The sequence below is a fragment of the Phlebotomus papatasi genome, chromosome 1 (genome assembly GCF_024763615.1).
Source record: "Phlebotomus papatasi isolate M1 chromosome 1, Ppap_2.1, whole genome shotgun sequence".
Classification (NCBI taxonomy): domain Eukaryota; kingdom Metazoa; phylum Arthropoda; class Insecta; order Diptera; family Psychodidae; genus Phlebotomus; species Phlebotomus papatasi.
The window spans coordinates 58,000,210-58,028,078 of NC_077222.1; the positions used below are offsets into that span (position 1 = coordinate 58,000,210).

Sequence of the window (27,869 nt, forward strand, 5' to 3'; positions counted from 1 at the left end):
AAAAAAAACTTGTCTGCCTGTGAAGAATTTTACAGAACGTAATGTGTTTGGCTAGAGTGCATTGAGATGAACATCAGAATAACATGTCAATTGTAATGCACTATTAAAAAAACCAAAGCAATCAGGACAAGATTGTAGATTTAATGAACCTGTTGGGAATTGCATGCAAGAATTGAAGAGGTTTGGTTCTGGAATGGTTTAACGATTTGCACGTCATTGTAAGATTCTCAGAATATCAAATAGTCTTTTTTTTTCACACACAATTGTGAAATTTTAAGCCTTAATTGATACCCTACATGACTGGTCCCCAGGAATGGTGATATTGAGGAAAAAATGCGTTACACAATGCAACCCAATACCTCAAAGAATTGTCAGCAGGAAATAATAATTCTCTCCTTGAAGGGTAAATAATATCACCTACCGCAACTCTTCATGTTTCTCTTGACCTTTCGTACCGAAAACTTTAGATGATATCTTTTCTTCAATTTCACTAATATATTTGCCCATAATTAATTACACATTATTCAAAGACAATTGCATATATAGCAAATTTTGGTTGAGACATAATTTCATGAACAATTTCAATGCATATTCATAATAATTTATTATTCTTAGTGTGTCTTTCATCATTTGATAAGCGGATACAGTAAATAACAAAATTCAATGGGATTTTGCAAAACTTCCCCTCGATTAATAAAGTAAATGCTGTACAAAAATTCTGGGAGGATTTATATTCAATTTAATAATTGCATACGTCTGCAACAGATTACCTTGAGGTACTTGACGGTTGAAGTAAAAAAAAAAAAGAAGAAATTTAAACGTATATTCATACTGTTTTGGACTGCAAACACCTTTCACTGCGTTGAGACGTTTTCAGGTGTACACTGTGCAGTCCGGTGATTAATTTTTTGGAACTAAAATACTTTGGCATTGCATTTTGTACTCCAATTTTCTTATTTTTTGTCCCATACTCACCACTTCCACTGGGCTCATACTTAAGCTCAAAAGAGTGTGATAAATGTACAAATGGATAGGCATTGAAAGAAAAAGAATTAACGCTAATTTTGGATAGGAGTCCCACCATATTCACACATTGTATATAGCATAAAATTAATATTTAAACACATATGGGATGTATGGTGGGAAAAAGTAAACAATCATCATTGACCAAAGGTTTCGCAAAATCATTTTTTTTTCGAAGATGTGTGAATCAAGTGGAAGATCGATCGGTATTGATCGAGAGCCGTCTATGTGTGTACATAGTGCACACGGTGATCGCGATCGCGTCGCGTCATAAGCACCTTAAAGTTTATTCGCGGGCTTAAAAGTTGTTCATTACGGTACCGACCGCGACACAGTGCGGACGCAGTTTTTACTTTTCTCCCCCGCAACCCAGCCATTGAAAAAAAAATAACAGAGATCTTCTGAAAGAAAAGTGATAGTTGTTTTGTCTCAACACAAAGTGATCTTATTCACTTGGAAGTCTTTTGAGAAGTGCAAAAAGTGCAAGTTATTCTTTTAGGAGCTTATTCCTTTAAGACATTACGTGTTGTGTTAAAGAAAATATCCCTTGGAAAATATGATAGTTGCCATTGGACAATAATATTGAATATTGAACTTTTTGAGCAGATATATAGATACGTGGAAGCGTTATGACGACACATCCACTGAGGGACTGATTGTGAATGGGAAATATTCCTGTGATTATACGTTAATTCATGTTCTCAAGTCATTAGCAAATTGATCGTATTTGAGGACAATACACACTTTACAGTAAAGTCACTCTGGGGCGCAAGAAATAACGATAAAGTGCGAGGAGGAAAAACTAATTTCTATATAACCATTGATTGTATAAATATTTAATCAAGTTCAAGAAGAGACACTTTGCCACAGATTTTACTTTCTTGGCTCTGGATTTCAAAATCGTGGGACCCCGAAACGGTTTTCACCAGCAGTAGTGCCACCTTATTGACCAGTCGATACCAAAATTTTATAAATTAAATAAAGGTAAGTCTCCAAAGTGGTCCATTAAAGCTCTTTCAAAAAAAAAAGAGCGTTAAGTGATCAAGTGATCTCAATTGCACACATGATGGATGATTTTAACTGCGGGAGATGAAAAAATTATTTTGAAATATTTTATCAATTGCCCAAATGTCCATTAAGCGAGGAATAGTAGTTCAACATTACTTCTCCCCTTGTATGCTGGAAAATATGTAGATCTTACAACTTTTCATCGCTATTTTCAAGGCGACAAAAGCAACGAGGCTATTTTACGTAAATTAACGATCTCACACAAAGTCTAATGTGCAACGGAAGAATGATCAATCCAACTATCCAATCTCACTGTATCTTATAAGTATATATTTTTGCGCTGCACTGATATAATCAGGGTTATATAAATTGCAATATATATTTTTTTACACCGTGTTGACGAAAATGAAATTGAAGTGCAATCTCGAGATTTTTTTTTAATAATTTTGAGGTGGACATTCTTGATGATGTTCATTGTTTATTAAAGTCAGACAAGTGAAATACCAAGTTTGCCTTAGAGCAACAAAGAAACTTGTTTCCTTACGCTAAACAGTCGTGCAAATATAATTATTTGGTATACGGATATATTAGCAAAAGCGATCCATTTTTTTTAAAGATATTTTATTGATTAAGTAATATATATTTTTCACATGCCTGAGTGCATATAATCCTCTTAAGCACAATTTTGTGTTTTTTCTATTCTTATCAAATTTATTTGACATATAAATAAATGCTTGTGATATGTTGTCACCTTCATCAGATCAGCTACTATCGTATAAGTATTTGTGAGATTTTTGTATTCTACGTATTTAAAATAAGCTTTATACTCTTCTTTTCCATATTATAAAAAGTAATTGAAAATTTTTACTATGAATAGGTTTTTACGGATCTAAAAAAATGTTCTTTTGAAAGTTCTCATTATTTTTTTTTAATATTAAATACTAAAAATTATTTGAATGGGACTTTAAATTAAATTGAATTATATTAAAAATTTAGATATATTATAATAGATTTGCCTTTAAGGAAAAATTACTAGTGCAGTGTAAATCTATTTGTTATAATTTATAATCTCTATACATTGTGTTGTTGAATCGTATCTAGAAAGCTGAAACAAATTTTTCATAAAATTTCTTGACTCTTTCCGTAGCGAAGTTCGATCTTTTACCTATTTTTTAAATTTATTATTTATTTAAAAAATACTTTAAATTTTATTGTCAGTAATATTATCAAAACTCTTACAAATATTTTAATACTCGTAAATTTAAAATTAGACGGAATTCCAGTTTAACCTCTCTCTAATATATTAAAAATTACTTATATTCTGCATAGAGGGAAGCAGGGTATTTTTGAATTGGGGCAGTTTTAAAATTCGACTTTTTTCTCCTATTTCAAATGAAACTGGACTTTATATAATTTTACTCCACAAACCAATTGCGAATATGATAAGCTTCAAATTCTATTGAAAATAAAAGAAAAAGTTCAATTTCAAAGGTGCTCCACTACCCCTATTCCCCCTATTCCTAAATGAAATGAATTCGTTTTTACAATCAATAGAGATCAATATTTAAATTTTAAAGTAACAAGTGAAAGTATTCAGTGCTTAATCAATGGAGAAAGCTTATTATTCCCTAGCTCTATCTTAGGGGGAATTGGGACACCTTTGAAAGTGGGGCACATTTGAAAATGGGGCACCTTTGAAATTGGGCTTTTCTCCTATGTTTAAGTGGAACTGAGCCATATCAAAATGTGATTTAGATTCTCAATCTGTTTGTTCAGCTAAATTATATCACGATAAGGTTCAATTTTATTTAAAAATAGGTGAAAATTCCCATTTCAAAGGTGTCCCACTTCCCCCTAACTATTTTTTTTTTCAAAATATTTGCTACACTTTATAATGAATGCGACGATAGGGGGAAGTTTGAAATTGGGGTTTTTCACCTATTTTCAAATAAAATTGAGCCTTAACGTGATATAATTTAGCTGCACAAACAGATTGATAAACTAAATTACATTTTGATTTGGCTCAGTTCCACTTAAACATAGGTGAAAAATCCCAATTTCAAAGGTGCCCCCTTTCAAAGGTGCCCCACTTCCCCCTACTAGGACAATTCAGTGTAATAGTACTGAAATTGAAAAAATACTCACTGTTCAATATAGAAGGATAAAGTTTAAAAAAGAATAATAAACACTTCCGATCTTAGTACCAAAAATCAACAATTTTGAGTGTTTTCTCTCTCTGTTAAAAGAATTAAAAATGGGAAATGACGTAATTCAGCTAGAATACAAAGATTTTTGACGCAAAACTTGTACATAATAATATGTTGTCCATTCATGTGGTTTATAAAATTTGAACGAGTTAGCTGTATGTAATGTAACCAAGAACGTCACATCTATAGTTGACTCTACTCTAAATGCAGATAGATGAAGGAGACAAAAAAAGATTCTGAATGTGTCATTAAACATAATCCAATATATAAGTGTTTGTTCTAATCATCAAACTCAAATGCCCACTCACAATCTCTACAATGGTCCTCGTGTGATATTGAGCACCTTCCTATTTTACGTCTCTTCCATAAGGCGCGAAATTTCACTATAACCTCCAGACTTCCTAACAACACAACTTTTAGACGAGGTCATAAATTTGTTAAAATGTATTCTTAAGACTGACTATGGGAACAGTATTTGGACCAAAATATGGAAAATAAGCTTTTTTCAGAGAACCAAAGAATAGAATGCAAAAATACTTGGGGAAAATTGAGACTCATTTGAATTAGCATTAAAAGCAATTACATCTTCAAAGACCGAGGCGAGAATGCGTTATTGTCTTCTTATTTACAATATGTTGGGAATATTCCTTGATCATTAAAAGTAATAAAAGTAATTTTTTTTCCACGCGACTTGGGTTACTGGACGTGATAAAAGATGAGCTAATTCAAGTCCAATTAATTTCGTTTTTTATTTCAATCGTATTCTGAACGAATCGTTTTCAATTTCGGATTATTTTTTTTACAAATTTGGAAACTGCACCCAAACAAATGTATTGTGCTAAAGAAAGAATACAAGATTTAGCATTTAACCTTTTAAGAACGACAAGGAGACGGGCTTAATTTATAAAAATCACATTTTATTGTAGTTGATTAAAATTAAAATATGCTTACAGAATATTTATTTTTGTGCTAATCTGAGAAAAACTGCAATTTCTGAAAAATATCCGCTTAACAAAATTTCATATGATGAAATCACCTAAAGTTAACCCTTCGAAGTCAGTTTTAAGTAGCTATAAATTAAGTTTAAGAGGTATAAGAAAATTTTTCCAGAAATAAAGACGGGCTTTAAATTGGAGGTTTAGCCCAGATCCCGAATGTTTCTAAATAACTAAGTAAAAAGTAATTTTAGCAGATTTTTAATATCGAATGAACCGTTTACCTTTAGTATTGAATCTTGGATCAAAATTTTTACAAAAATTTTGTCTGATAATAAATTAGAGAATTTAAGTCATATGGATAAACATTAGGTCTGAAGCTCGTACTGTAACTTCCGGTTCAGATTGTGAATTAACCGGATTTTTCCTCGAATTGTAAATTATTCTATGGAAAATTAAATTCTAATATAAGTATAAAAAATCTATTATATGCCACTGATGTAGTTATTGTCCTTGAAACGTTAAACAAGGACAACAAGGACTTCTTTATTATTATCCCGAAAATTCTCTATAAAAATATATAAGAGTTTATTTGTATTTGGGAGTGTAAGAATGCGAAAAAAAAAACTGAATAGTGGTGTAAAATGAAACTGGCAATAAAATGCCAATGTTTTGAAATTCCCATAAATATTCATGCTTTTATTGGGGAAAAAGACAACAGTCAAAACCGGACTCCCTCCCGGAGCCTAATCTGGCGAATTCCGTGTGGACGGGATGGAATAATAACCAAAGAACTTGCAGTGGCCAGAGGCCAGGAGTTCGATGTGCCATTCGTCTTTCTGCAGACTTTTACGACGTCATTGAGATAAATCTGGGATTCCCATGGAAAGAGGCTAAACTTGTTCTACCTCACTCTCGATAGCACTCCAATGATCAGCCGCTCTTCTGCATAATCAGCTCATTTTGCTGCTTGAAGGATGCAATAGAGATAGAGCATTGAATTTTTTTTTTTATAAATCATCCATCAGCAAATCACTTAAGAGTCATTAACACAAAAAATTTGTATTAAACACCACTATTACACAACGATGAAGCGCGTGGGCTAGTCTATCACTCGCTGCTCAAAAATCTGCTAAATTTTCTACCATACCGGAATTTTTATTTGTATTTTTTAGCTACGCTACAATTCCACCAAATGATATATATAATACTATTTCACACAAATACTAAATTGATATGGTTTTGGGTGGCTCAAAGAGGAACATTCATGCAGAGTCTGGGTGAACTCTTACAAAAGTGCATTATACAAAAGGTACACCATACAATAATTGTAAGGAAGGTTGTTGCTGCACATTTTATATTGTTGTTCAGAAGTAAAAAAAAAATCTTTTTCAAATGATAATTATGTTGCAACGGAATGCTTCATATTTTTGCTATTTGTTTTTGGTATGAATGAACAAAATTTCCCAATTCATGTCACTTTTTATTGCTTGAATTTGCCCATGGAACTAGTGGGTACTCATACCAATCTTCCAGAGTATTTATTTGTAATCTCACACTTTTGACATTCAAAGAATCTTCTCTGGTGCAATATGTGCAGAAAAAGTTCGAAGATCATGATCGGTCAGTATAGATAAATTTTATAAAATATTGCATTTTATATGATGGTTGGAATTCTTGCAAAAGCCACTTTTGATGATCTTTCCTCCGGTTCTTTCAATTGCAACTATGTTCTTTCAATAATTGAGTGGGTGCTCTTCAATTTTGAAAACAACCGCACGATCATCAGAAAATGACTTGCTACAAGGAAAAGTTGTGAGCAATGGTCAACGAAAAAAAAACTTTTTAGTATAAAATGCTTTACAAGCATAAATTTTGCTTACTATTGCGACAAACTAATTTTTTATTTAATGTGTTTTGAGGGCACGATCGCGACTCACTTCTGAAATTCACACAATCACACCACGATCGTGTACTTTCTTGCAAATTCACCTGTAATATCACTACACATGCATTTTTCCCACATGTCTGTATAATATTTTCCATTTAATTCATACGTAATAGCAATTGTGGTATGTAATTAACAGCTTATTATTTTGAACTTGATATTTTATGCCATTTCGAGTGTTGTCTAACAATACATGGCGAGTCATTTGAAATTAGGTTGAAATTTTTTTTTGTTACTTTTAATTGTTGCCAATAAATCACCATTGAACTTCATATATCAATAAAATTAAACAGAAAGGGTAAATCCGCTTTTCATGCGAATTGTCAAGGGAAACGATTAATGTAATATGGGCAAATGTTCTTCCGGTTAATATTAAATAAATAATTCAATAGCTTTCCAGGTTCTTAGGGCAATTCTGTATAGTCAATTATACGCATATTTCAATAATTACATTTTCTACGTAAAAAAGCAATTATTGTAAATAAATTAAATCGAATAATAAACAATGTATAAATTAATCAGTAATACTCGGTAATGTATTTAACAAACACCAATCCAAAAGTTGTAAAACAGAGTATGTGCTTCCTTCAGAAATAGCTTTCCAAAAAAAAGCGTCTTTCTTTCATCTTTGCCTTATTTTCCATACCTAATATAGCACACTTTCACGATGCATTCTCAAATTAATGGTCAAATTTAATTATTCTTTTGCAATTTACTATAAAGTGATGTTGGAAGAGTGAACAGAAAATTGCATATTTTATGTGTTTTACCTCTAAGTACACTTCTGACATTAATTTCATCCTCAAGTAAATTATGATTACCAGCATATATATATATTGTTAGTGTGGCTCAAAGGGAGCGGAATTGAAACTTTCGTAAATGATCATAAATTTCATAGATTCAATAAATGAGACAGAAGGCTGTACTTCAACTTGACGATTTTACTCTAGCCATAGGATCACAATAATGTCTCAACCAATAATTTCCGCTGAAGGATCGTAAATTTATACAGTTGACAGATTAATTAAGTGCTTTTTTTTATTGATAGCTATACGAAAATTTTTTAACAGTGAATGAATTATTTTCCAAATACTACTATAAGAGACTCAAGATCGATATGTCTTTTTTTGTTGCTCAAATTTATAATTTGAATGTGAGGTCAAGATCATGTTTGCATTATGATGAGGTTTGAAGTTTTTCGATGAAAAAATATTCAATAATGTTGCGATTGAAGAATAGTTGCTGGCACAGTATGAGTTTGTTTTCTTCATGATAAAAACCACAAAAACGACTTTTCCCCACCAAAATGTGCCCTCTCTCTTGTCCCGCAGCAATAAATTTATTAAAATGTAAAAATAGTTGGTGGAAAAACGACTTTAACCAAACTATATTTTAAATCAACTGGTTTAGGTTGGGTCTCTTTTAAAATATACAAAAAATTAATTCACACATCTTTCTTCCAATACGTCCTTCCCCAAATATCATCCATGAGACGAATATAATCTTTGATGTTCAATATCGTGTGCCTCTTCGTTATAAGTTTATAGTGCGAAATTGAATGTAGCATCTTTTCATCGCTTTTTGTTACCATATAGTATCAATTCTTGCGGCTTCTGAAAAGCTTAAAAATAGTGTAAATGAACAGTTAAACCTAGATCAGTTTATTATAGGTGAGATTCTCAACGTGAACAAACTCGGATTAATCAGTAATTTTGAATCATTTTTTTTAAATAATTTTTTTTTAATAATAAAAGGACAATCTGATCTGATCTGATCTGAAGATGGCATAATCTAAGCAAAAAATGATGTTTTGACGAAATATATTTCGATATGAATGTCCTCTAAATTATGCGTAAGAAATCATCAAGATCGGTTAAACGGAAGACAAAATAATTCAGTTTATGTATTATGAAAATTGGTTTTTGGACTGTAGTGATCCTAGTGTGGGCCCTACGAAATTTACTTTTTAGAAAGTTGTAGCGCTTTGCGAGAGCTTTCATTTGCACCCTCACTCGTCAAATTCGGTCAAATAGAACCGGAGATATGGCGTTATGAATTTCGTGAAGTTTGACCCCTCAGATCTCCGGTTCTATTGTAACCACAACGAACCCATGCCACTTTTGGAAACTTCATATAGCCTAGACTACAATACTCTAAAATTCAGTAAAAAGTAATAATAAATACTAATAATAATAATTACTAATAGTAATATTGTAAATACAAAGACGGTTTATACTTTTTCGTTTATCTTTTACCAAATATATTACATTATTTTATTCATTTTCGATTTCTGTTTTATTTATAAATATACTGATCAAATTTCATTTCACTAACCATTTTTTCCAAGATACTGCCTGATCTGCAGTTTTTTAATACTTAAATTCTATCAACAAATAATTAATAGCTAAATAATTAAAAGGCAATGCTCTATTTTTTCTAATTTCAATTTGAAAATCTCTTTTGTGCATAAACATATCGCTTATGGAGCTTCACATTGTGTAGATATTATAGATAAAAAATAATTGTAAACTATTTTTGCAGTGAGTGAATTATATTATTACCCGACCAAATAAAATACCGAACAATTTATTTTTATGAAAGGAGATAAATTTACTATATTATAAAATTTGAAAATGAAGAAATAGAGTTAATATTGCATGATAAAAACCACAATACATTTGTGCCAAATAATTACCATTAAAACAATATTTAAATTTTAATAAATCTGTAAAATTAATATAATTTCTTATCTTTTTTGTCAATATTATTGTCAATTGCGCAATTTGCATGCAATGGATGTGCTTAAACCAAGGTCGTTGGCAAGTTGTCTTTTATTTCGTATCGAGTCTTGAGCGGCTTCCAGACTGCCGATCCAAATTCTTGTTGGATCGTTATGCAAACTTGAGTAAGATATGCGAAAACATATATAGTGCTATATTGTATGTGTATCACTTCAGAAAGCTCAATTTTACTCAGCTAGCAATTTTAATTCATATATTTCACCGTGGTTTCTGCCCGTGAGTGCTTAAATTGAAATCGAAGACTTGGTGTCCAACCGGAGAGTGTTATTTAACTATGACACAACTGTAAGACCATATCGTCTTTGGATGCGTTATGCACAGATTGAAAGAGAAAAGACATCTCTGTGTTACTATTGGTGATCATGAGTCGGCTTTTCATGTGTAAAACAAGAAAAAAAGCATGTAGGTGTGAAACATTAATTCTCTAATAAACCTATCAATGTGCTTTTGCACTTCTTCGAAAAGCTCCCTAAGTCCTCCACCTGCTTGGTTGAGAGATTACCGCTCGTGGCGATTATACGATGTTCAGTTCAAGGTAGAAATCCAAATGAGTTTCTTCTACATATATGCAAGAAAACTTGCCACTGCCATCAATACCAAAAAGACAACTCTCGATGGTAATGGCAATTAGATTCGACCGCATGCGACCATAATCCATTGAAAAGCTCCTCAAGTGCAATATTGCACAACGGACTGGATGGATTTCTATGCAATTGGGTTAAAGTGATGAAATGTGGAATAAGGGACACAACCACTTCTTTATAAAACCTATGCAATTATCTATCATTAGATCGGGTCAATGTTCTGCAATGTGATTATACCAACAATCTCAACATTGATCGTCCCAACGGGAGACACTTTACGTCTAAATGAACAATAGAATGATCTTCTGAAAGCTCTTCCATACACCATCATTACATTTCGAAAAATTGTACTCAGCCTTGATTTCCTCAGTGTCGATGGTAATTTTCATGCTTAAGACGCAATCGTCAACCTCTTGGGAAGTTTTCATTGTAACCCAAAGAATTCCCTATAACTGAGCAATTTTATTCTTATAATGGAAATTTTTCAAGTAAACTCTAAAGCACATTGAGGGTGATTGATTTTTAAATCAGCTCTTGGATAATTAATATTCGCATTCTTTCGCAATTTACCATTTATGAACTCAATTATAAATCAAACCTGATTGTCATCAGGAGAACACCGGAAAGTATCACAAACGAATTGCAAAAGTCTCTATAATTGGTTTACAACAAGACAGTATTATAGTTTGCGATCATAAATGGACTGAGTCAATAAGACATTTGGTAGGGTGGAGAAAAAAAAAACAAATCAGTTTTAGTTTTGCAGCCATTTCCTTTTAGATTACTAAACCAATGCAATATGTTAACCATAACTTTGGTATATGACTGAGTTCATGATTAGAATCAAACATCTGACTTTATAAAAAGAATTTTCACAAGTGCAACATCAAAATACAAAATGTTAATTATATTTTCAATAATAATAATCTCTAAGCACTTAAGAACTAGTAAAAAAGTTATATTCGAGACCTTGATCCCTGATGTTTACGTGTTGAAACAAGCAGACATTAATGAAACTATTAGATCAAATAATGAAGATTAAAAAATAATTTGATATTTTGTATTCAATTTTCTCTCCGTCAATATCATTAGTTTGCTTTCTTTGTGTTTTATTTGGTATTGCGCTAAAAATAACTTGTCGGATATTTTTACTACAAACAAAGAATTAGTTAAAATTTAAGATCACGTGACTAACTCAATATTAAAACTCTACGGTTCTTTAAAAATTCTAAACTTTTAAACGATTTCTATTTTAATTCTATGCATTTCTCATGATACTTTTACAATTTGAGGTTTTTTTTAGTTTAAACATGTGACAAATATTTCTTATTTTTATAATGGCTATAAATTTGATCTACTGCAATGAAGTATAGTGCGCTTTTAAGAAAATTAAAACACAAAAAAAGGCAGTGATAAGCCTAGATCAGCTTATAGAGGTGAGGTTCCTTCATTGCAAATTTGGATTGTGGTAAACTCAAACGATATTTATACATAAATAATGTAAATTTTGAACTTGTTTTCGTAAAGCTTTGTACAAATAGATAGCAATTGTTTGCGAACAATGCCAATATGGTGAGCGCCGATTGAAAAAAAAAAGAAATATTTTTAATTAGAAAATTATAATAATAATTATTTTATACATAAAAGATTCTAAAACATATCTTATAAATCTTTTTATAAATAGAAAATAGTAGGTGAGATTGTTAAGAATCTCACCTAATAATATGCATTTTAACTGCTCGAACTCCACGAGACAGCAGTTTTTTGAACTTTTTACCATCCTGGCTTTCAAACGGTAACAGATATTGACTTCCGGTTTTCGGAGACCCTCTCACAAGTCAACATTTTCTAGCGAACATAGTTACACAAATCATCCCCCCGCCCACCTTCTATCCCCTCCAAAAATTTGTTTTCTGACATATCTCAAAATTGGCCCTGGCGGTTTCGTTTATTTTTGTATGTTTTAACTTTACTTTCCTGGAGAATTAATTTTTACCTTTTTGTCATGTACTAGAATCATTATATAAACTAGCTTTATTTAAGTACAGTCCGATGATTTGTGATTTAAATAAGTTTAAATATTGTTCTTCCAAAAAATAAGTAATGTGCCTATTCAAGAAAGTATGTATCAACTTTGTACGAATAGAATTCTGCGCAGATATAAATCAAATATAACCGGGAATTGACGTAAACTACTAAATTATTTAGATAGACAAAGTTGTGTACTTAAGGGACGGGATATCTTGCATTGTTGAGCAAGATAAACAAAAGTATCATCACAGCAAATTAGAATATTCTTTGATCAAAAATCATATTACGTGTGTGGTTTAATCACCTTGGGCAGAAGTATCCAAAATGTAAACATTGGTATGTGCCCAGAATATTTTAATATAACATTATCTCCGTGATTGGAAAACAAGTTTAGCAACTCAAAAAAAAATATGATGACTTAAAAATAGTTCAAAAATGCGAAAGACTTTTGACACAAACCAGAGATTTGTTTCTATTTGCTGAAAAGTTTTTTTGTGGAAATTCTGTGAAAATTTACATACTTCCACAATGTCTATTTTATAATTTTCTCCCACGGCAAATTATTATCATTTAAGTGGCACAATTAGAAGTGTTACATACGTTGACGCTCAAAATAGCCACAGCAAGGGAGTATATATGGCAAATGGTAGCCAATAAATATTATGCAAATAATCGTTATTTATTGTGTTGTTCCTCATCATGGGACACACGCTTGATGAATGAGTCTCAATTAATTACGGAAGGGTTGTACGTGTAATTGAGTATTTGCTAAAGGTAAAATGGTAGACAATTGTACACCAAGAATGGATTGGGGAGGTGAAGGAGATGCCGTTATCAATATTTTTGGCATTTAAAATGCAACACGCTATGCAATGTTGGGTGGTTGGATTGATATTTATGCCGATTGCATGCAATTCTGAGTGATTTGTTAGGTTTCTTTCGGCATTTCAATAGCAAATAAATGTAGGAAATATGGCTTTTATGTGGTGTTAATTTAACCATCTGTAGTCCAAAGAGGACAATACTAGTATTAACTCTTTTCGCACGCGCATTATCGATCAATTTGTATGCCTTGACCAATAGATAGACAACATATAGAGTTCAATTTGAACAGAAGCATATATCGCAACATTGGTTGTGCTATCTATAGCAATGGGGGTGCCTGGTGATACAGCAACACCTCCAAAGTTATTGTCTATTATCAAATATTTTTGTTTTCTTCCATACCATTTTGGCTGACCAGCCGAATTACGAAATTCAAGTACAACTCTATTTGTACATATGAGGATGAATACATATTGATTTAGCAATGAGAAGCATTTTTTTTTCATCAAACACCTGAGCGCATTTTTCTTCCAACAATTGCAAATGGACTCCAACAGAAAATTCACATTTTATATTTAATTTTATATACTAAAAAATGTGTAAATTACTTGTGAATACATATGTATATGAGCATATTAAAAAATTTACACCTCTACATATCTGAATTGAATATTTTAGGCATCGGAAAGACCGCTAGAAGTCGATGGTAAACCGGTGAATGATACTGCGAGTAAAGTGCGAGTTTTTCTCAAACACAATAAACATTAGAATTATTGTTTAAGTTTGTTGTGATTAGCTTGATATAGGAAACATATATGAAAAATTCTATAGAACATTTAATATCTTGTTTCTGGTGCTTAACATATTGCACTTTTCCTTCATAATAACAGGAAGCTTTGTGTGACGCGTGAAGAAAATTGAATCATGTTGATGAGAATCTATCTTTGATCCGCAAAAAACGATCAATTCTTATTTAATTAAATTATTCATACGTCAAGTAGAACATTCCAGGAGCAAGTTTTTGATCATTTATGGCTAAATTCTAATTTATAACAAGTTATGATAATAAATGTACAATTGCGTTAAGTCATTTGTTACCATGGATTTCTTACCTAGTTTAACAATTCAATTGAGCTCATCAAAATGAAAATTTCATTGGTCTGTCATAAGGAAGAGATTTATACAGAAGGTATATTATGGGCCTCAACAAATGTAGTTAATTTTTATTCAAAATTCAATTTCACTTAGAAACTAGAGAAATAAACTTCAGCATATAAATCCATAATTAGGAAAAATACTTCAGCAAGGATTTTATATAAAAATTACTATATTTGTATATATGAAGGTGTCAAAACCTAAGTTATTGTTATTAAATATCTACATTCTCTAACTAACATTTTAACTAATTCTAGTTACGCGTTAAGTGGTTATCATTTTTATAATCTAAGAGGAGGTCTAATTCTTGTCCGCTACTTTAGAATTTCATTTAAAATTTCAAATGTTTTTTTTTTTTTCATTTTACCATTTTTATTATTTCAATATACAGTGTTATGATTAAATTACCTTCAGATAAGTTCAAAATATTAATCGAGTTCTCCAGTTCAGAGGATTCGATGAACTAAATAAAAAAAAACTATTTTTATAGAGTAGAGAAATTATTTGATTCTTCTCAGTTCACTACTTGTCCTTCTTCAAGATATTTAACAATCTTCATTCAGTTGAACTGGTTGAACTCTTCAAAACTTGTCCTTCTCTCTTCTGTTCAGAGCGAACTCTTCTTTTTTGTATTTATTTTATTTTTAAACTACTAAATCAAAGTTTTTTTATTATAAAAAATATCATTAAATTGTATCATATTGTAAGTTAAAATGGGGGGTCACTTATTATAAAAAGGGAAATTGGGGAAATGAACGTGTCACTCATTTTTCAACTTCCTCGGAGTGAAATGTCCACTCACTGAAGTACTAGTGGTAATTGCCATGAGCAACAGGAACATAATATAATCTCTTTCTTTTGACATGCGCAATTATTGTAACGCGTACCCTGCGCACTTAATGTGTTGCTCCTGGCTTACACAACCTGTGAAAGAGCTTTTCCACCGTTTTGCTCTGGAGGTTGGTCACCAACGCTAAGACGGCGGTGGACGCTTGTTGTTACTCTCTTTTTCTTATACTACCACACTTTGCTTTCAAGAGATTTGTGTCTCAAAAGTCCAGTGTATAAATAAATAAATAAATAAATAAATAAAAATAAATAATATAACAACCTGCGGCAGCCTCCCAGGGATAATGTATCGGTCGGGTGTGTCATAAGAATGAAGGATTAGGGTTGGTGGGTTGGGTCGTCCACTGGGTTAACAACTGTCGAATCAGCCTACGCTCTACAATATCAAAATTCTATAAACCAGATCTTTGGTCTTAAATCACTTTAAAACATTTTTATTGAAATTTTTTGTGAAATTGCAAGAACTCGAAAACATTTCTTAATTATATTATTAATTTTTATTTATGTTTTAAGAAAGCTTCTTGCATTTTGCTTATAATTTAGATCACTAAGCATTAACATTAACCCTTTTAAGACGAAAGGTTCAAAAATTGGGAGTAAAAAAAATCATTTTTCTGACTGTTTAGTAGAGCAAAACATTATATGGCCATAAGAAAAATTTCATTTTTAGGTCATTGGGGACCCAGTCGTCCTTAAAGGGTTAAGTATCATTATCATTAAGCAGAAAATTAATATTAAATTAATTTTATGAGTAAAGAATAAATAAAATTATGAAATTGAAACATACTTCTCAAAGTTTATAAATATTCGCACTATAGAAATGAATAGTAAAGAGTTAAATTTTAGGTCAAATTAAAAAAAAACAGTAAAATTACCATACAAGACTTAGAAAAGGGAAAATAAAAAAAATCAACAATACTTTCCGGAGCTTTCAGATAGGTCTTCAAGGCTTCTTCAATGACACTTTGCTCCAACTCAGTTGCTCGGTTTATTAGAGACCGAATCGAAAACTCTGGAAACAGTTATTTTTCTAAGACTGATTACATTTCCCTGACTAAATTCGGTTTCCGTCATTAAAAATTTCCTAATATCTATTTTTTTCAAAAAAAAATAAAATAAAATAAATACTTTATCCGTTTTCTTGCAACTATATTACTGTTATAACTATATCGTGGTTATGAATATAATTCAGAATCGTCTTGGGCGTAAGATCCTGACCCTCCCTGGATGATGCTAGGATTTGTCTACATACATCCAATGAAGGGCATTCACGATTCTGAATTACATTCATAAATCTAATTGGTTTTGAATAAATAAGATGCACGGGAGATACAAAGGGGCTCAACAAGCCTAGGTATCATTATCCCGTTTTACCAAAATCAAATCTAAAAATATCGTGGTTGGATCAGAAACTATACTAACTGCTTTTCCTTTGTGTTAGTCTTCGGTGTAAGCAATACATCGCTGCGTGACATTTGCAACGAATGCAGGCACAAAGCAAATGCAGTTAGCACAGTTGATGATCCAACCGACGATATATTACTGCAAATTGTATAAATTAGTTAAAATTTAGAAATTTTAACTCCCTGGGGGAAGCTGGGGCACCACCGAACATAGGGCAGCACGGGTAGCACGGACCACTGATTTTTATGTGTACACTACCTGGACTTATGTCTACCATTTCTTCAATTTACAAGCATCCCTACACTGAGAAAAAAAGAGGTTGCGATTAACTTTTTTTCGTCGTAACTTTAACACTTTTCGGGTGTAAAAATATATCAACATTTTGTAATGTTAATTTTACACCTTTTAAGGGTAAAATCAACATGAAAGAAGGGTAACTTTAACCCATAATACACCTAAAAAGGGTAATATTTACACCGTTTTCGGATCAATACTGCAGGGTAAAATTAACATTTCCGGAATGTTATTTTAACTTTTTCGGATTTCTCTCAGTGTAGTATCTATAAATTCATACAGGTTTCGTACTCTGAAGTCCAATATTTAATTAAAAACTCGTAGTGATCGGAGCTACTCCGTATTCGGTGGTGCCTCAGTTTCCCCTAATAATTTAATTCTATTTTTTAAATAGAAAAATGTTAAAACCTCGTCGTGGAATTTTTCTACCTTCCCCTATTGAAAAAACCAAATGATTTAAATTTTAATATTTCAAAAAATCATTTTGCTATATAGCATTGATGCTTTACGTTGTGTAGGTATTAAAAACAAACGTTATTGAAAATATGTACAATTTCATTTAATTGAAGTAAAAACAGTCGTGTTACTCTATTACCTCTCAATGAAGTAATTAAGATGAGTTGATGTTGCACATAATACTGTAGTTTCGCAGTGAAAAGGATTAATGTGGGATTTATTGCATAGAGCAAAGTCTAGAGTAGAGTGTTGGAAAATAGTCAAATGGCACTAAACTTGCAGGAGAAAAATGTTACTGGTGTTATCATAAGGCCACGGATGGGTGTGTAAGAGTTACGATGAAATTTCTCGATACCTTGATTAATAATTCCTTTGTTAGTAGCGTCCAGCAATATGGAAAAGTTCAAGGCCTGACATGCTAATAAAATAGCAGATGATGTATCCAATCATCTCTGGTGAGGCTTCTTCGGCAACCTCTAGCCACAGGCTGGGGCCTCCCAATCATAATGCTAAATCTCAACGTATTTCCAAATAACTAAGATTTTTTCTTCCTCACTGGTATTTAACTAAAATCTCTGCCACTCGCACTTTTTTGCATGTGAAAAATTGGAGACAATGTAGATAAAAGTTTGAGGAGGAGATATAGGTGTCAATGCGATGAGCATTTCAAATTTTTCACTGACAAATTGTACAAGAAAAAACGACAACTTCGTGCAATGTTGGAATAGTGTATTGAATAAGCAACATAGAAAATACTGTATTACGCTCTTTCAATCTTGTCAGTTTATATGTGCACCTTTTCCAGCAAAAGGTCATCAACTTAACACTTAATGATAAATTTTCTTTGTAACTGATGCATGATTAAAAGTGTACATGTTTGTGGAAAACTTCAGGAAACTTCCATTTATGCTATTTTTTTTTCTTTTCAAATTCCGTGTCAAAAAGAAAATTGACACAGCAATAACGGACTAATTTGCAATTTAAATGATTGCAACAGTAAACAATCATAGTGATTATGACAAATTTACCAAGCTTTCCTAGACAACAATAAATTGAACTACTAAATTAATTAAATTGCGATCATGTCTAAACCCAGACCAACTGAGACTACTGGACTGTAGAAGCCCATGGAGGGGCTGAATGTCATCTTTGACCCCTTTTTGACTAATGACTATCCGTCAAAGGAAAATCTATCAATTTATATTCAAAATAGTGCAATCCCCTGAAGAAATTACACAACACCATAATACTGAGGTCCGTTTAGGTGCGTCTTTTCGAAGGTCATAACAATTTTTCTCTGTAATATGTAGTCTTTAAGAAAGTGTCCATCAGAAGCTACCATATGGGAAAATGTTGAGCCATTTAACTCACGTGCGCCTTTTTTCTGTTCACTTTCAGATGTCATTTCTACAATCAATCTACGATGGATACAGAGATCTCATGGACAATAAATCCGATCCACGCACCAAAGACTGGCCCCTGATGAGTTCTCCATTTCCCACAATTGCAATCAGCCTCGCATATGCATATTTTGTAAAGGTAAAACGTGTGTCCAGTTCACTGGACAGCATGCACAGGTCGAGGGCAAAAATTAAAGCAACGACCCAGAATGCCTTATTTTCACTGTATTATCAATGTCCTTGTGAGGAATGTCGATATAATTATTTGGCATCAGTCGTAGCCCTTCTGTTCCATCATTGACATATCTGCATCAATGTGCTTTTTTGTCAGCTTAATGCACAATTTTGAAACTCCACTCACTTTCGCCATTGCCGCCAAGTTCATCCAGAATCCTTTCACTCAATCTTGCACCTTGGACCCATATGCATATGTACCATCAAAATCCATATAATTTTTGCATCATTGCATTCTCGCACACTCTGCATCAACCAATTACAGTCACTTGCCGAAGAGATTCATGCAATCCACATATCTAAATTATATCCACCATCGAAAATGTGGTTTTATTATAGTCACTAAATCACTATCGAAAATGCATTGGGGAAAAAAACGTGTTCAGGTTGGCACAATTCTTGCGGCAACTAATCCTACTCTTGGCATTTTTTATGTATATCAACATTTTTTCAAGCAATACCTAGTAATTATGATTTAGTGAAGAAATAGTTTCACTGGGAGGAGATTCTATTAGTTGAGATTTAGACTCAAAGTATATGGGTTGTGTTAGTGACCTCTGTCAGCCACTGAAATAAGATCAGACAATATTTATTTAAAAGCCCGGCAATATGACATGATCTGCATCAACATTTTGTTTATTAGGAAATTCCAATTGGGAAGAATTAATGTTCGGGTTTTGTTTTTGGCGAAGTGTAAAATTTTTTTGTTTTTAAGTTATTTATTCTGTTCTTCTGTGTAAGCATGTTCATGAATTAATATAATCAATCATTTAATTATGATAATGATGTGTTAAAAATAGTAATCATTAGCAACATAGATACTTTACTCATACATATTCAAATGATACACAAATTATATAGAATGGATCAGAATAATAATAATGAATTTCTATTTCCTATTTCCTCTTTTAGAGGATATCTTTCAATTCTGAGATAAAGTGAACAAATCGACCGCTCAGAATAAGAAACGAATAACTCGCAGTAGGCAAATTTTACAGGAGAGCGATTTCAAACTGAGATTTTACATGCAGAGTATAGGATTTTTGAAGATTTAAAATCTCTCTAACTTTGAAAATAATTAGTTTTCAAGTATAATATTCAAAGGGAAGGTAGAGGGTATAAAGAAGTATCCAAAAAGCGAATAAATTGATTTTTGTAAAAAATCGGATTGTTCGTCGAAATATACGTCGTTATGTAGTCGAAATATATTTTACATAAATATTTTTTTTTCTAAAAAAAGATGCTTTAACTTTCACAAACATTAAGGATAACTTAAGATGTTTTCGCGGTAATAAGTGTAAAATTTCTTGTGTTTTACATTAAAGACTTAAAGAAAGCTGATGCTTTAAAATTTAATATCTTCATCGCGAAAAGCAAATCTACTTTTAAATGCCGATTTAAAGTTCAAAAACTTTATAACACTTTACTTTATAACACTACAATTACAACATCCTCCGAGGAGGACATGGACACTTTAAAATCGGAGGGGGGGGGGGGGGTAACTTTGTAATTGAATTTTTTTTCTCCTATTCTTAAAAGGAATTTATGATTATTATAGTGTAATTTAGCTTCACAATGGACATGAGGAGCTAATAGTATCACGGTGAGGTCCAGTTCCATTGGATGGATAACAATTTCCATGTTTAATTTTTTTTTGTAAACAAGATGTTTTATCTTCACTGAGAGACATCCGAAAAAGTCAAAATAACATTCCGGAAATGTTAATTTTACCCTGCAGTATTGATCCGAAATCGGTGTAAATATTACCCTTTTTAGGTGTATTATGGGTTAAAGTTACTCTTTTTTCATGTTGATTTTACCCTCAAAAGGTGTATAATTAACATTAAAAAATGTTTATATATTTTAACACCCGAAAAAGTGTTAAAGTTATGGCGAAAAAAGTTAATCGTAGCCTCATTTTTTTCTCAGTGTTACTTAAACTTACTTTTAGTATTTATTTATTTTAAATCGAAATTTACAAAGTAGGCATAAAATGTGTTTCGCCATAGATTTTCTTGGGCAGTCAATGGGTCAAGTGCTAGAGCACTTGCTCTATGATGCAAGTGTCCCGGGTTCGAATCCCGTTTAGATCACCAGGTGTTTTTCTAGCGTTAACGGTGCTCGAATTGTATCCAGTGAGCTTCACTGCATTTAATTCTACGGGGCATGGAACTGACAACCCCATCCCTGTATAAGAAAAAATAATAATGGATGTTCCGAACTCCCATTGTGGGAAGGCCTAGTTCATCTATAGAACGTTGTGCCACCATTATTATTATTATTATTATTATTATGGATTTCCTTGAGCCTTATCATAATGTAATTTAGCTTCGCAATTGGTTCAGTTTCATTTAAAAATAGGATAAAAATTACCAATTTTAAAGCTGCCCTAATTCAAAGGTGCCCCACTTTCCTTTACTTATTTATCACTATTAACGTTTCATATTTGAATCAATTTTTTGTTGTCAATAAAACATTTTTAAAATATTAAAAATTACATTAAAAAAAACTGTATCTTTTATATAAGTCGTAATATTTTTTTTCTTATAAAGGTGGATTTTATATGTAGTAAACATCCGACAAATAACTTTAATTTTCCATGTACTTTATTTTCAGAAAATATGAATGTGTGTTAGCGAGACGACCAAATTTACATTTCACACATTCTTATTTATACAAAAAATTATTCTTTGCGTTTTTAATAACTGGTTTTTTCATGTTTTATATTATTCTTTATTATTTTGTAATCCATTTTCTCTCCTGGCGATCTTTTATCATATTGTATGAAAAGAGTTTAAAATAAATAGAAAAACAAGAGTATTAAAACAATATCTCGAATGCTATAAAATATTCTTGCTTCAATGATTTTCCTAAATTAATATTAATAAATCCTTAAATAAATCGTACTTCCGATGATTTTAATTAAACTGCAGAATTATCTTTAAGTATATTTATTTGATCCAAATAAAATACATGACGCACAACACTGAATAATAATATATTGGATACTATTTAATAAATTGCTTATGTTATGTCTTTCAAAGCTGCGCCTATTTAAACTTTAAACTTTTTAAGAGAAAACCATTGAACATAAAAATCCAATGATTTTTCTGTAAATATCACTTCCTCTTTTTTTTGCAAATATTTGTATCCATAAACATATGTTTTGGGAAGATGATATCTCATATACTCACGTGTTGTGGATATTTTATGTAAATTTATTGATCTTCAAATGTATATAATTAAGATTAGCAAATATTTCAAATGTTTTCACTGAAAATCTTTTTTTCTGTGACCCATTTTCAGAATTGTGCTGAGAATACTGATAAAATAAAACTAGTTAGAAGTTTATATTTAGTTTCAGAAAGATGACTTAATTTGCAAAACATTAAAACGATAACAAACTAACTTGAAAGGGAATGAGAGTTTTTAATGTAAATAATCCGTTATTTAAAATTCACTTAGAGATTGCGAAAATATGTGGGTGAAATATTTTGACTAGTGTCTGCATTTACACGCAAGTCTTCGACTTCATTCAGAAAGCTCGTTCATTATTTTTATATTTGGCCAATTATATACAAGTTTGGGTGAATTATATAAAAAATCAATGTGCATAGAGACTTTATTCATCAGCTGACCGAAAATATGGGGCTAAGTTTTGGGCGAAAATTATTATCAATTCCATTTCATATGCATTTGTATGTATTTCCCACTCTATATAAAATATAATATATACAGAAAAGAAGAGAATTATACACAATGCCTTTCACCGAAAAGAAAAACAGAAATTTCTCTGCATCATTCACCAAAAAAAAAAAACTTGTATAATATGGCTCATAAAAGATGTCGTAATTTCCTCTATCATCGCGATATTGATTGTTGCAGGTTCTGGGACCACGGTTGATGGAGAATAGGAAACCTTTTCAATTGCGCAGTGTTCTTATTGTCTACAATGCCATTCAGGTAATCTTTAGCACGTGGCTGTTCTATGAAGCCTGCGTAGCTGGCTGGCTCACAGGATACAGCTACCGATGCCAACCCGTAGACTACTCTAGAACGCCTCTAGCTATGAGGATGGCCAATGGATGCTGGTGGTATTACTTCTCAAAGTTCACTGAATTCTTTGACACATTCTTCTTTGTTATGCGCAAACGATATGATCAAGTGTCTACACTCCATGTGATTCATCATGGAATTATGCCAGTGTCCGTTTGGTGGGGTGTTAAATTCACTCCAGGTAAGGATGAGATTTATTTCCCACCAACCATAAAAAAATATGCTCTTCAACAGAGACTTTAAAAGTTCATGAAAATTCATGAGACTGAAATATTTCATGAAATTTTGGAAATAATCCAAAATAATCAATAAATTGATGGACAGTAGGTCTGTAGAGGGCTTTCAAAAAATATTAAACTTTGAACTTGCTTGTGATAATTTGCCCTAGTGTCCTTTTCACGAATTTGATTTTCAAATTTTGATTTATATTAGTCTTGAAATAAAAAAAAATGTATAGAAGAATAGCTTATATTCCAGGAATTTTGATAATCACGTTGCAGCGTTCAATATAACTGTAAAAAATTGCAAATTTCCTCCTAGATATACTTTTTCAAAGCAAAATTAATTCGAATATTAATTTATTTAAAAAATATTAATATTTAATAAGTGTCTGGGAATATTTAATTCTGACGCAAAGGAAATAATAAATTATACCAACGATTCAGACTTGTTGTTCAGAAATAAGTTTTTTTTACTAAAATATACTTAAATATTGATTATTAAAATTCACAAAGTGATAGGAAATTTAAATTTTTTTAATTCAATAATCTACAAAACTTTGTTAGAAATATTTTTCATAAAAATCACAAGAGACGGTAAATCTATAGTAGTTCCTTAATGTAAAACATTTAGAATAAATGTTTTACATTAGTTTCTCACGTTACATTAGTTACTCAAATTTAGAATAAATAAATGTACAAGTAGCGGTCCATTTTTTAGTTCTATCAATAATGCCCAACGCACAATAACTATTGTTTAGTAAACATGTTTTCAAAATTTCCCATCAGAATGAGCGAGATGACTAGATCTAGATCTCACTCATTCTCATTCAAATGTCAGAAACATGTTTACTAAACAAAAGTTATTGTGCGTTGGGCATAATTCTTAATATTTTTAAGCAATAAAATTAATATATCGACTCAAATAGTGGCTCTGTCTTGAAGATTATTATCTAAACCTAAAGTAATAGAGTGGAATGAAAAAAAAAATTGAGTCATCGTAATATCTGAATAGTTAGAATTTACAAAAATGAAGTATTATTATTAATTGTGTCGAGGCTATAAAAAATTAAATATGTTTTGCCCAAAAATGTGCCACCGTCAATGGCAAGTGGACTTGCCATCATTAAATCTCCTATCATTTGCCATCATCACACCATGAGGCTAAAATTGAGCGTCGAAAAGAACCCACGAAAAATAAAATTAATACGATAAATAATAAAATAATAATAGAGTATAATTATTAGGTAAAAATTTGAGACATTTAAATTTCAGTGACTTCAATTTTTCAAATTTTTAGGATATTTTTTTTAATAATATATAGGGTAAAATAGAGTAATTTTGATCAGAATTTAAATTTTAACTTTGAGATTTTTCACTGTTTGATGTGGACAAAAGGATAGGGGAGAGCCGGCATGTTTGAGATGTTTTTTATGTTTTGAATTTAGAGCATCATTTCCAAAACTCAGAAAATTATCTTGAAATTTTGAAGAACGATTAGTATACTCACCGGTGTAGAGTCTATGGTCCATTCGACAATTGTTAACCTAGTCGACGGCCAAACCCACAGATTACAATCCTTCATTTTTATGACACACCCAACTTATCATCCCTTGGCGGGTGATGAAGATAGGTGGTGCTTTTGTTCGAGTCAGCTGTCCCTGTACTTCAGTCAGTGAGCATCAGTCGCCGTGGACAGTTCACTCCGAGAAAGTTGAAAGATGGGTGGCACCTTGAGTTCCCAATTTTCCCTTTTTAATTTTGTAGTTTTATTTAGGTGCGACTCATCAGGGCTTACAGTAATATAGACTCTATTAAAAAAACTCGATAATTGTTTTTATCACATTTATTTATATAATCAAAGAATAATCCATTGCATCCGAAACTACCCGCGTCTCAAACATGCAGGCTCTCTCCTACATGAGACCACAAGAAAGTGCAATCCCTACTATAAAGAGTAGGGGAAAGCGCTGATGCTTTAGATCCTTTAGACGGTCCTAACACTGAGAGAAATCCGAAAAAGTTAAAATAATATTCCGGAAATGTTAATTTTACCCTGCAGTATTGATCCAAAATCGGTGTAAATATTACCCTTTTTAGGTATATTAGGGGTTACAGTAACCCTTTTTCAAGTGAATTTTACCCTTAAAGAGGTGTAAAATTAACATTAAAAAATGATGATATATTTTTACACCTAAAAAGTGTTAAAGTTCTGAGGAAAAAAGTTAATCGCATCCTCTTTTTCTCATTTAAACTTCATAACGACTAAATTTTTCCTATGTTCCTTAAACTTGTGACTTCGCGATATATTTTAAAAACAAGACAATTTCCCCCAGTTTTTAAATATGGGTGCAATTAGTCACATTAATTAAAAAACATAGGAAAAATTTAGTTATCATAAAGCTTGGGACCGTGTAAAGTATGGGCACTTTCCCCTACTTCTACGTGGTCTTTTTCTTTTGCATAGATGAAACGGATGATGTAGTGAAAAATCTCAAAGTTTTAATTTAGATTCTGTTCAAAATAATCCATTGTACCCTAATATCATATTTTTTCCTCTGATCTTAAAGCAAATGCATGCCTCTACTACCCTTGATATTAGTACTTCTGCATGATCCTAAAAATTAGGGGAAACTGGGGCACCACCAAACACGGGGTACCACCAAACACTGCGATTTTTTAATCGGATATTCGACTTCAGAGGATAAGACCTATAGGAATTTATAAGCAGTATAGGGATGCTTGTCCACTGAAGGAATTGTCGAGATAGTCCAAGTAGTTTAGAAATAAAAATTAGTGTTTGGTGCTACCCCGTGTTTGGTGGTACCCCAGTTTCCCCTATATAAGTATTCTTCGTTCTAATTTTAGACTTTTAAATTTCTTGTTGTCCTGAAAAGGATGAATAGATATTTGCATTATTAGAATATTTGTAATTTGTTTCACGCTTAATCCGTATTGAAAAAAAAATGCTGAAAAATAAAAATATAAATCTTTCTTTTTTTCGTGATCTTTGGAAATCTTAAATTAAAGAGATACTTTGAATAAATTACACAATGCCACATAAAATAGCTATAATTCAGCATTTATTTAAACCGAATGTATTTCCAGGTGGCCACAGCTCCTTTTTCGGCTTCCTCAACACTTTTGTGCACATCGTCATGTACACGTACTACATGCTGGCTGCGATGGGACCAAAAGTGCAGAAATATCTGTGGTGGAAGAAATATTTGACTGTCCTCCAGATGGTCTGTAGATGCTTATCGGGTTTGAATTTGCATTTTGTGGTAATTAATTCGTAAATTTACTTGTTCTTTCAGGTTCAATTCATCTTGGTGATGGTTCATGCCTTCCAATTGCTCTTCAAGAATGACTGCAACTATCCGATTGCCTTCGCTTACTTCATTGGTGCACATGCTGTTATGTTCTACTTCCTCTTCTCTGGATTCTACAAACAGGCCTACACCAAGAAACAGGTATACTAATAAGCAAGGCAATATTTTAATAGAAGTTGTACTGAATTTCTTGTGTGATTTCCAGAAGGACGCTGAACAGAAGCGATTGATTGCACAGAAAAAGGAAATCAACGAAAATGGCACTCACAAGCAGATGAATGGGAAGACACAAATGTACGAAAATCCCGGAGCTGTGGAGGATAGCTATTCAACAACGAGGCAAAGAGTCTTTGTGGGATCCAACAACTGGATTTGCCAGCCGGTTAACATCAATTGAACCGGAGGAAGAGAGAGAAACCACCAATATCGAGAAGTCAGAGACTAAAAGATTTGAAAAGAAAATGTTTTGTATACTTCTTTGTGGGACTTCATGCATAATTTCCGTGTCTTATTGATAAGGGATATATATCAAAGATAAGAACAAACTTGTATACATCAGGCATTAATCTTTCTTCACTTTCCACCTTTCCTCTATCTTCCTAAAGTCTATAAAAGATGATATTTTACGTAGATTTTTTTACATTGTAGAATTTTTTTATGTTTTCATCTTTAGATGATAAAGAATCTCTTTATATCTTCTTCTCCTTCCTTCCCTGTGTAGGTAGTTTTCCATGCAAGAAGAAAACATTAACGGTAATATATACAAAATTCCATTAAAAGTATATATTGTTAACTATTTTGTGTGTGTGCATGTACAAAAAATATTGTGGGTTTAAAATAAATTTTATACGAATTTTTTTTTCTAAAGACACCATATGTTTGCAGTGGAGGCGCCTGGTGTGAGCTTTTACTCACATCTCGCGCAAACGAAATTGAATGAGTACGATAAAGTACATGATGCAGGCGGATGTGAGGGTAAAGAGGAATGTGAGACGGAGTGAGAAGAAATTCTTAGCTGTTACATCCAGATCTTGCAAATGAAGAACTTGAAGGGCGAAATTGTGCGCCAAATCATGGAATTCCGCTCTTTTGAAAGGTCTATCGAGCTT

At 31.9% G+C, this 27,869-nt stretch overlaps 1 protein-coding gene across 2 annotated transcripts; it reads left to right on the plus strand.

Annotated features, from left to right (window-relative positions):
* The first annotated feature begins 1,317 nt into the window (after positions 1 to 1,317).
* On the plus strand, positions 1,318 to 27,631 carry LOC129808949 (elongation of very long chain fatty acids protein 7). Of its 2 annotated transcripts, none has more exons than XM_055858857.1 (6): positions 1,318 to 2,007; positions 18,919 to 19,059; positions 23,040 to 23,391; positions 26,537 to 26,673; positions 26,746 to 26,901; positions 26,966 to 27,631. In XM_055858857.1, the coding sequence occupies exons 2-6, from the start codon at positions 18,919 to 18,921 to the stop codon at positions 27,155 to 27,157; spliced, it is 978 nt and encodes a 325-aa protein (XP_055714832.1). In that variant the 5' UTR covers positions 1,318 to 2,007; the 3' UTR covers positions 27,158 to 27,631. The 2 variants fall into 2 exon arrangements, with proteins under 2 accessions (XP_055714832.1, XP_055714839.1); XM_055858864.1 differs by having other exon boundaries at positions 1,331 to 2,007; positions 26,969 to 27,631.
* The last annotated feature ends 238 nt before the right edge of the window (positions 27,632 to 27,869 follow it).

What these genes read in the sequence shown, in the direction of transcription:
- LOC129808949 (XM_055858857.1), top strand. Translation starts at nt 18,919, where the DNA reads ATGTCATTTCTACAATCAATCTACGATGGATACAGAGATCTCATGGAC. An exon ending in ATTTGACTGTCCTCCAGATG is followed by an intron (nt 26,674 to 26,745) that starts GTCTGTAGATGC and finishes TTGTTCTTTCAG; the next exon opens with GTTCAATTCATCTTGGTGAT. An exon ending in AGGCCTACACCAAGAAACAG is followed by an intron (nt 26,902 to 26,965) that starts GTATACTAATAA and finishes TGTGATTTCCAG; the next exon opens with AAGGACGCTGAACAGAAGCG.